General features: G+C 48.7%; 1 protein-coding gene across 1 annotated transcript in view; it reads right to left on the bottom strand.

The window, feature by feature from the left end:
- Positions 1-798: 798 nt before the first annotated feature.
- LOC121180305 (mitogen-activated protein kinase kinase kinase kinase 3-like) overlaps positions 799-14508 on the bottom strand; it is a 25127-nt gene continuing 11417 nt past the window's right edge. Inside the window, exons 10-33 of the mRNA XM_041035599.1 lie at positions 14093-14155; positions 12914-12995; positions 12212-12331; positions 10414-10483; positions 10265-10323; positions 10098-10160; positions 9028-9089; positions 6767-6916; positions 6554-6608; positions 6312-6462; positions 5619-5698; positions 4983-5024; positions 4535-4619; positions 4333-4412; positions 4140-4200; positions 3791-3908; positions 3392-3450; positions 2890-2993; positions 2257-2428; positions 2105-2173; positions 1881-1973; positions 1646-1716; positions 1511-1566; positions 799-1423 (exon numbers count right to left, since the gene is read on the bottom strand). Coding sequence (XP_040891533.1) covers positions 1336-1423; positions 1511-1566; positions 1646-1716; positions 1881-1973; positions 2105-2173; positions 2257-2428; positions 2890-2993; positions 3392-3450; positions 3791-3908; positions 4140-4200; positions 4333-4412; positions 4535-4619; positions 4983-5024; positions 5619-5698; positions 6312-6462; positions 6554-6608; positions 6767-6916; positions 9028-9089; positions 10098-10160; positions 10265-10323; positions 10414-10483; positions 12212-12331; positions 12914-12995; positions 14093-14155 — 2053 coding nt within the window. The 3' untranslated portion in view covers positions 799-1335. The remainder of the gene's footprint in view (positions 1424-1510; positions 1567-1645; positions 1717-1880; positions 1974-2104; positions 2174-2256; positions 2429-2889; positions 2994-3391; positions 3451-3790; positions 3909-4139; positions 4201-4332; positions 4413-4534; positions 4620-4982; positions 5025-5618; positions 5699-6311; positions 6463-6553; positions 6609-6766; positions 6917-9027; positions 9090-10097; positions 10161-10264; positions 10324-10413; positions 10484-12211; positions 12332-12913; positions 12996-14092; positions 14156-14508) is intronic.

Here is a 14508-nt window from a genome sequence, read left to right on the forward strand (position 1 = left end):
AGACAGACTGATAGAGAAACACACAACACCTACTGCAAAACCAAGCCACACATGGCAACACACTGTACAGCTGTGTCACAGCAACAAACAACAACACACAAACTAGAAAGCTGTTCTGTGGCTTTCTGTTTTAAAACATGAGTGTGATATATGTCACGCTGTTCACAGTTTACCCCAAAACATTTTCTAAAAGCTTTCCAGGCCAGACACAAGTTTACACTGGTCAAACATGAAGTGAAATCCCACGAATGGTTTATGAAAACCTCCAAGTGTTGCAAGAGCAATACTTTTAGTGGGATAATATTTTTATTTACTTCTTTATGATTTAGTGAGAACCATACGCTAAAGAAGATTATCAAAAAATAAAGGCCAGGAAGGAAAAACAAGAAGCAGAAGGATAAAAAAATCATGTTAAAGAGCATCGCTTCTTTTACAGAAACTAATGAAGAAGAGAGGGACAGTGGGAGCCAGAGACAGTAAATGTAAACATTGTAAGGATTATCCGGGGGAAGGAGACAGAGCGGTCTGCTCTTCTGTCGCCACCAAACCAGGTGGAGTTCTTAAACCGATTGGTTGGGACGACAGGTGAGAGACCGGCAGCGAAGTTGAGGCATCTTCATGGAATGAACGTCCACCAGTGGACGTGTGACAGCGGAGTATTCTCCTCCGTGTAATCTCATTGTCAAGAAGAAGAGCTGGAACGAAGAGAAGGAAGTCAGAAAGTCAGGCTGCACAGATTCAGACAGGTGGACAGACAGGTGGACAGAAGTTTAGTGTAATGATTTAGACTGACAGTAATCAGTGTAAAAAAAGACTTTTTATTTTACAGTATTTACACATCATCTAATAAGAGACTGAATAAATGTAAAGCAGGTTCTGTGACGACAGAAACAACAAACAGGAAGTGAATTCATTTACTAAAACTTTCATTGTCACAAACTTTCTTTGTACCGTTACAGCTCGGAGACGAGCGGAGACGATAAACGTATGAACACTATCAAACGTCTCTGAGGCCTCTGAGTGTGAAACAGAGAAGACGGGAGCTGCTCAAATCTCCCTGACAGACTCCACTTCTGCCTCCTGGTGGTGAACTGAAGAACAGCATGAGAACTGTCCTGACGTCCATCAGACACAAACTCCAATTTAAAATCTGTTTACACTTTCTTACTCTGCCATCAGCCTCAGTTCTCACAAACTGGAGTGACACTAGTTTGAAATGTTTTGGTCCTGGTGTAAAATGGTTTGATCCTAGTAGTCCTGGCCTGGTCCTGGCCTGGTCCTGGTTTGGTCCTGGTTTGGTCCTGGTTTGGTCCTGGTCTCTTTCTGGTTCTGGTCTCAGTAGCTGTTCTCGTGTCCAGCGAGGATGTACAAGTTACTGTATTCAGTTGGATTATCTGTTGCTCTGCTCTCCAGAACCACCACCCTGCAGACAGACAGATAAGCAGACAGACAGGTGAGCTAACAGACAGGTAAGCAGACAGACAGGTGAGCTAACAGACAGGTGTCTCACCTGTCAGACCCCAGCAGGCGGAACATCCTGCTCGTGTCGCTGATCTCCTGAGTGATCTGCAGAGCGAAAGAACAAAATGCGATGACACAACAGCAAGGTGGGTGGGTCCCTGCTCACTGATTGGATGGTAATTACCTCATTAGATCTGAAGCTCCGCCCCTGCATGCCGTGTCTCCAGAAGGCCAAAACACTGTCCTGCAAACACACTGAGGGGAAGACCAAGGTCAGAACACCACACACACACACACACACACACACAGGTTTTAACGTGCTTCAGTGCAGGAAGGTGGTTCATGGAGCTCCAAAGAAAATGCAGAAAATGGTCTAAAGTAAATTTAAGGTGGTCTGCAGCAGATGGAAGGTGGTTTACCGATTGACTCAATCTGAAAGTTGAAGGTGAGCTCGGCTGACAGCCTCCTGCTGGACTTCAGCTTCCCCTGGAGATTCACAATCTTTATACAACCTGCAGAATGTACAAACAGCTCAGATCGTCTCTGACACGTTAAATCCTTCAAAATAAAACCTCAGTCATTAAATTATTACATGTTCTTTATGTTCAATAAAACATAAAATCATCCGTGTCTATGAACTTACGGTCCAGACAGACCAGGACGGTGTCTTTCTCCAGCTGAGAGACATGGATCACACAACTCTGAGGGTTTACTGCAACAAGACAACACTTTCAAACACATGATGGGACATGATGGGACACGAGGACATGTACCTAAGTCAGGAGGAGGTCTTACCTGAGTCAGGGGGAGCGAGGCACGAGGAGTTGGGGTCGAGGGTCTGGAAGCTGATGGGTTGGTTCGGTTTGGTTCCTTTGCTGATGCCAATGCAGATCAGAGGGTACGGCTGCTCCGGGACAACCAGCAGCTCCAAAACCTCCAGAGGACACGGTGGCTGGAAGTCCACGTTCTGGTGAGGACAGACACGAGTTAGAACTGAATCAGACTGTACCATGGTCCTGGTCATTAGAGCTGCAGGTGTGTCTGCAGGGAGTCCTCATACCAAGCATCAAGGCACAATCAGATGTTTTATAAAATCAGCGCACGAAGGCAGATGGAGACTCTGTAGTGGTCCAGACTGAGGACAGGATTAAATCTGGCACATGCCAGTTTGAGACAGGTGAAACAAAGATGATTCAATTAAACCTGGAAGTGGAATCTTTGTTAAATATTTCATCATCCTCTACACTTTACTGCCACTGATCCCAGGTCTGCGTCTCTGTAGGACGAGACAAAGTCAGGAAGCCCAGATGTTCTCTTCCTGGTCCTCCCTCCTGCAGCAGGTATCCAGGTGTCCTCAGGTGAACTTGTCCTGAAGAAAGACACTGACAGCTTCAGACTTTACAAATACACAGGGGTTTTTTGTCTTACCTTCACCAGCATGAACTTCTGCATCGGCTCTATCCACTCCAGCAGGACCACACCTGATTGGAAGGCTCCTCCCAGGTACTTGTGGCCCGTGTGGGGGTTCCTCACTGTGTGGAGCGGGGGGAGTCTGAGGTCATCACAGGTGAACCACTGTCCATCCAAGTGTCCTACTTTCTGAACTAAATCTGGGCTGACATATCTGATGGTCTCCACCCTACGCTCGCCTGAGACATCTGCTGTCCGTGTGAATACCTGCCTTCCTAAACTCTCAGGTGAGCTACAGGTGCATGCAGCTGAGCTACAGGTGCATGCAGCTGAGCCTGTTAGGAATCTGTCAGACTGATTCTCTGTGTCTCTGCCGGCTCAGACTGTTTCCTCTAAAACTGTGTCTGTTTTCTTACACTGAGGTCAAACAGGTCCACTTCAGTCCAAAGACAATCGCTGAGAGACCAAACTCATTAAATGTCAGTGTGCAGTGCATGATGGGAAGTAATGGATGACTCACCGACGCAGCATTTCAGGCAGCCTTTAGTGTCGGGAATCTTATTGGAGATGGAAAATTTTCTGGAGACAAAGACACAAGACAAACAGGACGAGAAGTGAGCTGATCCACCACTGCACTCAGAACCCATTCACACCTGGACTCTGTGTCACATGACATGGGACCAACTCTACAGATGTCAAACAGCTGAAGAGAGGAAACGTCTTCACCCAAAGACAGTACAGCTGCCTCTCGACAGAAACACGACAGACTGTGGACTGGCCTGTCCACTTTTGGCTTCACTTAGACCAACAGGACAAGTCCTGTCCACATGGACATGCCTTTGGCCACATTGAATCTGACAGAGCAGAGACCGAGCAGGACAGGTTACATGTTCTTGACGTGTTTGTTGGGTGAACTGACCGGGGCAGGATGCGGTCCGGCAGGCGGCGAGTCGGGATGGAAACCGGCAGCTTCTGTTTGTGCCGAGCCTGTTCAAACAGCCCGGCCAGACTGTGGCAGTACAGCTGAGAGGCTCTGCCTGCAGATGAGACTCAGGGTTCAGTGAACACAGTAAACACAGGAGTGAAAACTCACAAGATGAATTCAAAGTGGAAAGAACGCAGGACTGGTCCAGGACCAGCAGGGTCAGGGACAGTTTCAGGTTTAGGTTTTAAGGTCATGGAGAGGGACAAGAGGACGGATTAACATCAACGAGTGTCCTCAAAAAGACAGAAAGCTAAGAATGTGTGTGTCTCAGTGTATGTCTGACCTGAGATGGAGATCAGAGTGTTGTTCATCACGTAGATCCAGGTGCACCTGTGAGGAAACAGCTGCAGACACAGGACGGAGCCACTGATCAGAAATCAGTCAAACATCCACATGTAAAGAAGCAGTGCACTGAACACGAGACATCAGAGGACAAATGGGGGACAGGACAAAGTGTCCTTCAGAGGCTCACTCACCTGCTCCATGCAGCTCTCGTGCAGCTCGTTCAGGTTCAGAGTGTAAATTCCCTCCTCAGCTCCGAAGATCAGATACTGGTCTGAAAAGAGAAACAGGCTCTGACGCTGACGGAAACGGGAATTACAGATGATTCTGACGAAGCTGAACGTAGAATAAAAGCAGCAGCACAGAGGACAGAGGTCAGAGGACAGAGGACAGTACCTCTGGTGTTGGGGTTGATCCAGGAGGCAGCAGAGTGAATCTTCAGAGGACAGCCGTTAAAAATCTTCGAGAAACAAGCTCCCATCTAAGGACCGCAGACAGGAAAGAGACAGGGGTGAGACAGTGCACAGGGTGTGAGACATGTAGGACGTCGTCTGTCTGTGTTTATCAGCTCTTCAAGTCAGACACCATCAGACTCCACAGGATGAAACTGATGAAGGACGTGATCTTTGACCTGTCCCACACGGGCAGAGCCAGCTGAAGACATGGTCCAGGTTTCATCCTGTCTGCAGGGGAAGAAAGATGGACAGACAGCCAGGATCTGTCTTTGAATGCATGATGTCATGGAGCGTCCTCACAGCTGCAACAGGACAAAACCGTGTGTGTGTGTGTGTGTGTGTGTGTGTGTGTGTGTGTGTGTGTGTGTGTGTGTGTACTGAGGACTTACAAGGACTTTGGGTGTGGGTGGGAGTCCGTTAGAGACCAGTTTCTGATAAAGAGACAAAGCCTGAGGTCAGTATCAGGTCCGTCTGAGACACAGAGACCATGTCCAACAACATCTGTACTCTCTGGACCTCAGGTGGACAACATGGAGAACGTATCGTACAGAAAAACACACTGTTCAGAACTTAGCTTCCAGAACCAGAACCAGAACCAGAACCAGTCCCTCCTGGTTTAGCCTGTTTACACTGGCTTCCAGTAGGTTTCAGAACTGGTTTAAACTGATCTCCCAGTTGCACTTCTGAGCTTTTAGCACCATAGGACCCTGTATGTGGTCTGAGATCCTGGGCAGGTGTTCTACCTGGTCCAGAGACCCGGCTGAAGGACAGAACCAGAACCAGGCTTCACTGCTTTTATCAGGTTTTACTTTGTGTTATCTGCCGCCTTGTTGCAGCGCTGTCATTAACATCGTGATGATGATGATGATGATGATGATGATGATAGACAGGATGTCAGTGGGTGACGTTTGTCTTTGTGGGTCAGGATCATCTAAAATCTGCAGCTCAGCTTTTCCCAAAAAACACAAACAACAAACAAAACAATAAAATTTCCCAGAGTTCAGGAACAGAACCAGGACACTCACTGCAGCGTCTCTCTGCTCCTCACTGCGGTGGACAGCAGGGGGCACCACAGGCTGATGGACAGAGGAGGACGGACCACTGCCTGCAGCAACAAAGACAGAGAGACATTGACTCAGAGACATTCTTCCATTATCTCATTTTGCTGATATGTTGTTAAATGATTTGTTGTGTAGTTGTTTGTTGTTGTGTGTATTGATGCTTTGTTCATGTCGATAAAGCTTCTTTGAATTTTATCAGATACAGACTGAAGGACGTGATGAGGCCTGTGTGTGTGTGTGCTCAGCGTGTGTGTGCTCAGCGTGTGTGTGCTCAGTGTGTGTGTGTGTGTGCTCAGTGTGTGTATGTGCTCAGTGTGTGTGTGTGTGTGCTCAGCGTGTGTGTGCTCAGTGTGTGTGTGTGTGCTCAGTGTGTGTGTGTGCTCAGCGTGTGTGTGTGCTCAGCGTGTGTATGTGCTCAGCGTGTGTATGTGCTCAGCGTGTGTGTGTGTGCTCAGTGTGTGTGTGTGCTCAGTGTGTGTGTGTGCTCAGTGTGTGTGTGTGTGCTCAGTGTGTGTATGTGCTCAGTGTGTGTGTGTGCTCAGCGTGTTTGTGCTCAGTGTGTGTGTGTGTGCTCAGTGTGTGTGTGTGCTCAGCGTGTGTGTGTGCTCAGTGTGTGTATCTGATGTGTGTGTGTGTGGTTCTGTGGTTCAGACTCACCCAGGCTGCTGAGTCTTTGGGGGGGGTGTTTGGGGGGTGGAGGTCTGGGGGGGCACTGGGCAGTGGGGCGGGTGGGGCGGGTGGGGCTGTCAGTCAGAGGATGATGCTTCATGGTTCCTTGGAGACCATCGTCAGGAGGGGGGGGTCCGTCCTGATTGGGGGGGGGGGGGCGGTGAAACAGATATTAGAAGCTGGCTCCCAGACAGACACAAAGACAGACCGATCCAGGACAAGTGACACACCTGAGGGGGAGGAGCTTGAGGAGGAGGGCTGGGCTGCAGCGTTGACTCTTTTACACTGAAAGAGAGAGAAGGGCACTTCCTGTGAATCCGACCTGAACCGGACTGAAACACCTTCAGCAGGTAAAACAACCTGCTGTCAATCAAGTGCTCAGGACACACCCACATTTTCTAATAACACCTGTGCAGGTGTTTCTGTGTTTTCATCACACTCACTGCACTGCACCGTCGTCGTCATGGCAACCTGCGGCATCAGAGACTCCCAACTGGTCACCTTCCTCCCCTACTTCCACACAGCTGTCATCATCCTCAGCCTCATCTTCATCCTCACCTGCAGCCTCACCATCCAGGTGAGTCTCATGACCCCTGAAAGGTAAATATTTCTCACCTGAAGATTTTGCACTTGAGTTACTGACGGGACCCAAACCCAAACCCGTCCCACCAAACTGGAAGGATCTGGCTCAGTCTCTGAGACGCCAGAGCAGAAATAAACCAGGTCCAGGTTTGTCTTCAGCTCCTGGATCCACATGGTCCTACAGCTCTCAGCAGGAACTGCATGAGCTTCTTCAATCATCAAACTATCAGAGACTGAACCCATCAGCTCCTGCACCGAGCACCAAGTCCTCCTCAGACCCAGGAACCTCAGAAACAGCTGGAAAACCTGAGGAACGTTCACATGGTTTCTCTGCCATCCAGCTCCAACCTGCCTCTTTAAGCTCCGCCCTGAGTCTTTAAGCTGCCGCCCCGAGTCTTTAAGCTCCACCCTGAGTCTTTAGGCTCCGTCCCGAGTATTTAAGCTCCACCCCGAGTCTTTAAGCTCCACCCCGAGTATTTAAGCTCCACCCCGAGTCTTTAGGTTCTGCCCTGAGTCTTTCAGCTCCACCCCTAGTCTTTAAGCTCCACCCCGAGTCTTTAAGCTCCACCCTGAGTCTTTAAGCTGCCACCCTGAGTCTTTCAGCTCCACCCCGAGTCTTTAAGCTCCACCCTGAGTCAGTCTGTCTCTGACAGGCCTGATCAGTGCGTCTTCATCATCAGTCCTTTAAAGCAGCTGATGGATCTTCGGTCTGGACTCAGAGTGAATCACAGCACTGCTGAACTTTCTAACCTCAGAGTTTCAGAGCAGCTGAAACTTTCCTCTGATAAATCTGACTCAGTTCTGACTCAGACTTTCCTTGAACCATCCCCTAGTTAAGCTGCTATAGGGTCAGACTGCCGGGGGACTTCCCATGATGCACTGAGCTCCTCTCTGCTCTGTATGAAGTGACCTGAGGTAACCCCTGTTAGGGTTTGGTTCTGTATGAATAAATTTGGCTCAGGTTGCTGGTTTCTGGCCGCAGGACGTGAAGCAAACACATGGTTCAAACGGGGAATTCATCGGCCGTGACGTCACGCCGCCAGTTCACTGGATTCTGTCCAAGAAACAGAAACACTTCTAAAATGTCTGTTAACTCCGATGGAGTTTAAGGAGTACTAACATTTTGTGAATACGACCTGAAACACTCGCACAGATTAAAGTCAGAGAGTTATCACATGAACACGAAGCTGGTGTGATGGCTGTGACGTTTCCTGGCTCGGTCGCACCTCCCTCAAGACTTAGAGCCCTTTTATAGAAATCATGTCATTTTTAATCACGGGTTGGTTCAACAAAAGCTCACCGATGTACAGAATCCTTCGCCTGACCTGAACAGCCTTCAGTGTGGAGTCCGGCTGCCTCAGCACATCCTGCTGTTTTAAAATCCATTAAACAGGTGAACGTTCACCTGCTCGCCGCTCAGCACCTGCTTCTGAGGTCGTTTCCCTTCAAACCATTTTAAGTGGCTGAAACCGGTTTTGTGTGAACTGAAGAAGCTTGGGAGCTGGACTGAACAGGTCCGACCCTCAGTGAGGAGGTCAGGACGTTCACACAGAAGAAGAAGGACAGGAGGCCGGAGCTGAGGACAGCTAGAGGAAATGTCAGCCGTCCATTTAAAACCACCCAGCTCCTGATTTTCTACTCAGCAAATATTCCAAAGTGCTCAAACGCAGCATCTTTAAATTTTCATCAGCAGCACCACGGCTCTGTGTTCAACCCCGGCCTCAAGCCCTCCACCCCCCGTGAAAGGGGTGATAAATTATTCAGACGGAGCTGAGGTCGACACTCACACACACCGATGAAGGACAGACACACTGCAGCTCCACACACACACACACACACACACACTCAGCTTCTTCTTCACATTATCCTGAAACGATCCTGTGGCAGAAACGCGTGGAGGCTCCACCCTGACCCCCCAGGAGCAGCTGACCTCCAGCAATTATCTCACACTTTCCCCAAAGACGCCTGTCCCACACACAGGTTCAGCTTTTCACTGGTCCCAGGACATTTTTGTGTGTTTATGCTGAAAGAAGATTTTCCTGAGCTGAAATGAAGAAATGTTTCTGAGAAACCGGTTCAGCAAACGGTTCAGCAGACTGGACTCAGGACAAGGGCGTCTCACCTGTTCCCACTGAGGACGGATCCTGATCCTGCAGCAGCCTCTTCATCCTCCATCTGCAGCTCCTACACCAGACAGGAGACGACAGGAGACTCATGGTTAGTCTGCTCAGAGGGCCGAGGGGCAGGGTGGGTGTGCGTGTGGGGGAGGTGGGGCGGAGAGGGGGCCGAGGGACGGGGTGGGTGTGGGTGCAGGGGGGGTGGGGGTTTGGGTGTGGGTGCAGGGGGGGCGGGTTCTACAGTCTGTGTGTTGTTTATTTACTCAAGTCGCTCAAACTTCACATGATTTAATGTTTTCAGTTTCCAGAGCTGCTGACAGGCATTAATCTCCTCCTCCTCCTCCCTCTGACAGGAGGAGTTAGAAAGCAGCTGATTGGTCAGCTGAGCACTGGCGCTGACTCAGCAACTTCCCACTGAAACTCCCAGAGGACGAAAACACTGCAGCCCTCAGTGCCTCTACTGCCTCATCTCCACTGCACTCTACTGCTGGTTCTGATGCTGGTTCTACTGCTGAATCTACTGCTGGTTTTACTGCTGGTTCTGATGCTGGTTCTACTGCTGGTTCTACTGCTGGTTCTGGGTGTTCTGTCGTCTCTAAGTTATTTATGAAGCAAACTGAAACAGACTGACAGACAACAGAATGGTTCTAATGGGAACACTGACACACCTGTGAACTGTCAAACCAACCAGTTACAGCAGATCAGGAAGTGACATCATCCAGGTGAAACACTGACAGGAGCATGAACGACAGAGGAAGAAAACAAAAAGAATAAAAATGAAGAGTGTGTGTTAGTGTCAGCAGAGTTTTCTCTTTGCTGTGTGTAACAGACTGTGGCTGCAGGTATCAGGACAGGTTGTTATGACACTCGGGCCCTCAGCCTCAGTCTCAGCCCCTCAGCCTCGGCCGTGGGCCCTCAGCCTCTCAGCCTCGGGCTTGGCCCCTCAGCCTCAGCCGTGGGCCCTCAGCCTCTCAGCCTTGGCCCCTCAGCCTCAGCCTTGGCCCCTCAGCCTCGGCCTTGGCCCCTCAGCCTCAGCCTCGGCCCCCCTGTATCAGTTTGAAGTGTGTGCAGGTACCAGGTGTGATCTTGCGGTGTAGTACAGCTCCTCCTCACAGTCCAGGAAACGATCAGAGTCAAACTGAAAAGAAAAACAGAAAAAAATAACATTTTTTTCTTTCACACATTTACGTCCATTATTGTTGTTTATCTGCTGTGTAGGTGTGTGTGTGTGTGTGTGTGTGCCTCTTCATGATGAGCTTCGGTCTCTTTCCTCAGTGGAGGGTCAAATTTCATCTGATCAACTGAAAGACAATAAGAACAGAGCTTCATCATCATCATCATCACCATCATCATCACCATCATCAGGCAGGTGAGCAGACAGGTGAACTCACAGGTGATCTCCGACAGTGTTTTTCCTTCTCTGGAGTTTCCGGACGGGATCCTCTGAGGGACAGAGACGACCTGCACACAGATGGACAGTAAAACGATCTGATCTACGAACCTGCTTCACATCGTTCCACCTACAGGCGGCGCTCACGCACAAAGAAACACAACCACGCACAAAGGCAGAGAAGAAGAAGACAGTGAGAATAAATCTGTTCAGCCCGTGGAGCAGAGTCTGAGGGAAACACAAACTGTTTCCTGTTGCTGTCCTTTAGAGACCAACCGTGTAGAAATGATTTATTCATCAGAGCGTCCTCGTCCTCTCAGCAGAGGACGCTTCGCATTAAATAGCAGACAGACATGGAAACTGACAGCTGCAGAAACAAAATGGAGTACGAGCGAAGTCCTCGGGTCAGCTATCAGTCTGTCGAAGAGTCGAGAGCAGGTGGAAGTCAAACCCACACAGGTAAGTGGGAGAAACCCGAGGAGGAAGGTGAAGCCGCATCTGCTGCTGGACGACGACAGTGGTGATGAAGCCGGCGTCCGACGGCTGCTGCCGTGTGAACCGCGAATGTCTCACTGCACCAGGAACCAGGACAGACCCGCTTAATCCTGGTCAGGGAACTGGTGCACTCTGGGAAATACTGTCCATCATATACAGGGAGGGAGCTGCTCATCATCATCATCATCATCAGGACTTCAGAACATCTGGTTCTCTGACCTGTGATCAGCGTGGATCACTGCAGCTCTGTCACTTCCTGTTTTAATGTTTAGTGATTCTGTTTTTTTGAAACTGCGGCCATCAGAGTTTCACCTGAGCTTCAAACACACGTGAAAACACACGTGGAAACACACGTGGAAACACACTGGAAACACACTGGAAACACACTGGAAACACACGTGGAAACACACGTGGAAACACACGTGGAAACACGTGGAAACACACTGGAAACACACGTGGAAACACAGAAACACACGTGGAAACACACGTGGAAACACACGTGGAAACACACGTGGAAACACACGTGGAAACACACGTGGAAACACATGTGGGAACACACAGAAACACGTGGAAACACACGTGGAAACACATGTGGAAACACACGTGGAAACACACGTGGAAACACACAGAAACACGTGGAAACACACGAGAAACACACGTGGAAACACACGTGGAAACACACGTGGAAACACACGAGAAACACACGTGGAAACACACGTGGAAACACACAGAAACACGTGGAAACACACGAGAAACACACGTGGAAACACACGTGGAAACACACGTGGAAACACACGAGAAACACACGTGGAAACACACAGAAACACGTGGAAACACACGAGAAACACACGTGGAAACACATTGAAACACACGAGAAACACGTGAAAACACACGTGAAAACGAAGTGTGCGTTTGTTCTTCTTCGCTTCCTTTCTCTTTCGTTCCTCTGTCCCTCTGTGAACTGTTTCTAGCAGATCAAAGGTCAGCTAATCTCTCTCTTTCTAACTCTTTAGCTTTAGCTCACAGTCACAGCAGCATCATGTGTTACAACGTGTGGAGTCTGAAAGATGTTTAGCAGTAATTTGCCAGTAGGGAGGCTCTGTCTAACACTGTCCCGGTGCATTATGGGAAATGCACAGTGTCTTTGGACCAAAGGTCAGGAGCTGCTCAGATATGGACCTGTCTGTCTTCAATCTGTTTTTAATCAGAACATTTACTCTGAAAACCAACTGAAACAAAGAGACAAATACCTCCTGGTACCAGACCTGGACTCAGACCTCAGGCCTTTAGCCCCTCCCATTTACCTCTGCGTCCGTCTCGTCATCGTCCAAGTGGTCCTGGTAGGACGTCTGGTCCGGGTTACTGACTTTATCCAGCAGTTCGATGACCAGAGTGCGACTGAGAGGCTGAGAGATGAATGGATGCTGGGAGGAGAGATGGAAGCGTGGGTAAATCAGAGCCCTGAGGAAATGTGTCACCTTCACTCATTCATTCATTCATTCATTCAGAGAACTTTATCGTCATTCACTTTACGTCCCAAGTACGTATAATGATCTAAGAATAAAGAAGGAAAAATAAAATACAATAAAATATAAAAGTGCACCTGTGCTGACTGAGGAGGCGGAGCTTCAGCACACGCCTGTCACACACAGGTAATACTGCACATGCACCTGGTGCTGATCTATGTTACTGAAACTACAAAAGTATAACAGCACAGTGCGGTATGTGCTGTACTTATGGTATGGTGTGTGTATATGTACTATTTACTATGGTATTAGAATGTAATATACATGTACATATGCATACATTCATATATGTTTATATATACACATACATATAATTAAATCATTATTATTGTTAGAGTATATACAGTTGTGGTTATAGTATACTGTACATGTAATAATAACATGCCAGAGGAAGATAAATAAACAAGTAGTGCACGTGCACGGAGCAGCTGCTCTTCATCGTGGGCGGAGCAGCTGCTCTTCATCGTAAAGCTTCATCACCTGCAGCAGTTTGTCAGCAGCAGGTCGTTTCTTCGGGTTCTTGGTCAGAGCGATTTTTACGAACTGGTGGAAGTTTCCGGTCCTGCAACGACACAGACTGAACGTTAGACATGTCACCGTGGAAACTGGACCATGATTCATGTTTCCCATGATGCTTTCTGAGTGAAGCTTTGGTTCTGTAATCTGTTAACACCACACATCACAGCCTATAATGTGCTGCGTGAGAACAAGCTGCAGAACACGGGACACCATGTCCTGTGGGACACTGCAGAAGGAGCACAAATGCATACTGGGAGAAACACATCTATCCTGCAGGGGCAGGTTTTCACTGAGTCAGTGTGAGTCAGTGTGAGTCACAGTGAGTTACAGTGAGTCAGTGTGAATCAGTGTAAGTCACAGTGAGTCACAGTGAGTCAGTGTGAGTCACAGTGAGTCACAGTGAGTCACAGTGAGTCAGTGTGAGTCACAGTGAGTCACAGTGAGTCAGTGTGAGTCACAGTGAGTTACAGTGAGTCAGTGTGAATCAGTGTGAGTCACAGTGAGTCACAGTGAGCCACAGTGAGTCACAGTGACTCACTGTGAGTCAGTGTGAGTCACAGTGAGTCAGTGTGAGTCACAGTGAGTTACAGTGAGTCAGTGTGAGTCACAGTGAGTCAGTGTGAGTCACAGTGAGTTACAGTGAGTCACAGTGAGTCAGTGTGAGTCACAGTGAGTTACAGTGAGTCACAGTGAGTCAGTGTGAGTCACAGTGAGTTACAGTGAGTCACAGTGAGTTACAGTGAGTCAGTGTGAATCAGTGTAAGTCACAGTGAGTCACAGTGAGTCAGTGTGAGTCACAGTGAGTCAGTGTGAGTCACAGTGAGTCACAGTGAGTCACAGTGAGTCAGTGTGAGTCACAGTGAGTCACAGTGAGTCAGTGCACAGGTTCTGGAGCTCGCTGTGATGTTTGGTTCCTGTTCACCTAAACGCAGCATCAGCCTGCAGCTCTCGTCGCTGCGCTGCTATCTTTAGCTCCAGTCGACATTCAAAGAGAATATTCTATCTCTTTATTAGCATTAACAGCACCTGGTTGGCTGACATCAATAATTCAGCAGCTGCTTGATTGGATGCATAAATTTTACATTACTTTCTCTACTCTGAGATAGAGATGGATGGATGGATGGATGGATGAATACTCACCACGTCACCTTGTCTTTCAGTCTGGGAGGCTGAAAGCTGCTCTTTGTCATCAGCAGCAAAGCTCTGACAGAGAGAAATAAATAATCAGTCGTCATGTTAACGAGTCGGCGCTCGTTAAAATGTCTGATGTGATGATAGGACTCCTCCCCACGCCTTGTTAGTGGAGTCCTGCTGTCTGCAGTCAGCTCTTACCCAGCAGCCCTTTCTGCTGCAGCACATCATAGACAGTGTGCACATTATAATTCTGTCCACATGGAGCTCTGGTGGTTTATTATCTACAGTCTCTGAAGTAACGTGTGCTTTCTAACCATTTCAGTGCTGCTTCAGTCTGTCCTCTACATGTCTGTTTGTCCTCTGAGGACAAACAGAAGGGCGTCGGAGCAGGGTAGTAAACACTGTGCTACGTGGAATTGGTC

Source organism: Toxotes jaculatrix, chromosome 4, assembly GCF_017976425.1.
Source record: "Toxotes jaculatrix isolate fToxJac2 chromosome 4, fToxJac2.pri, whole genome shotgun sequence".
Taxonomy (NCBI): Eukaryota; Metazoa; Chordata; class Actinopteri; family Toxotidae; genus Toxotes; species Toxotes jaculatrix.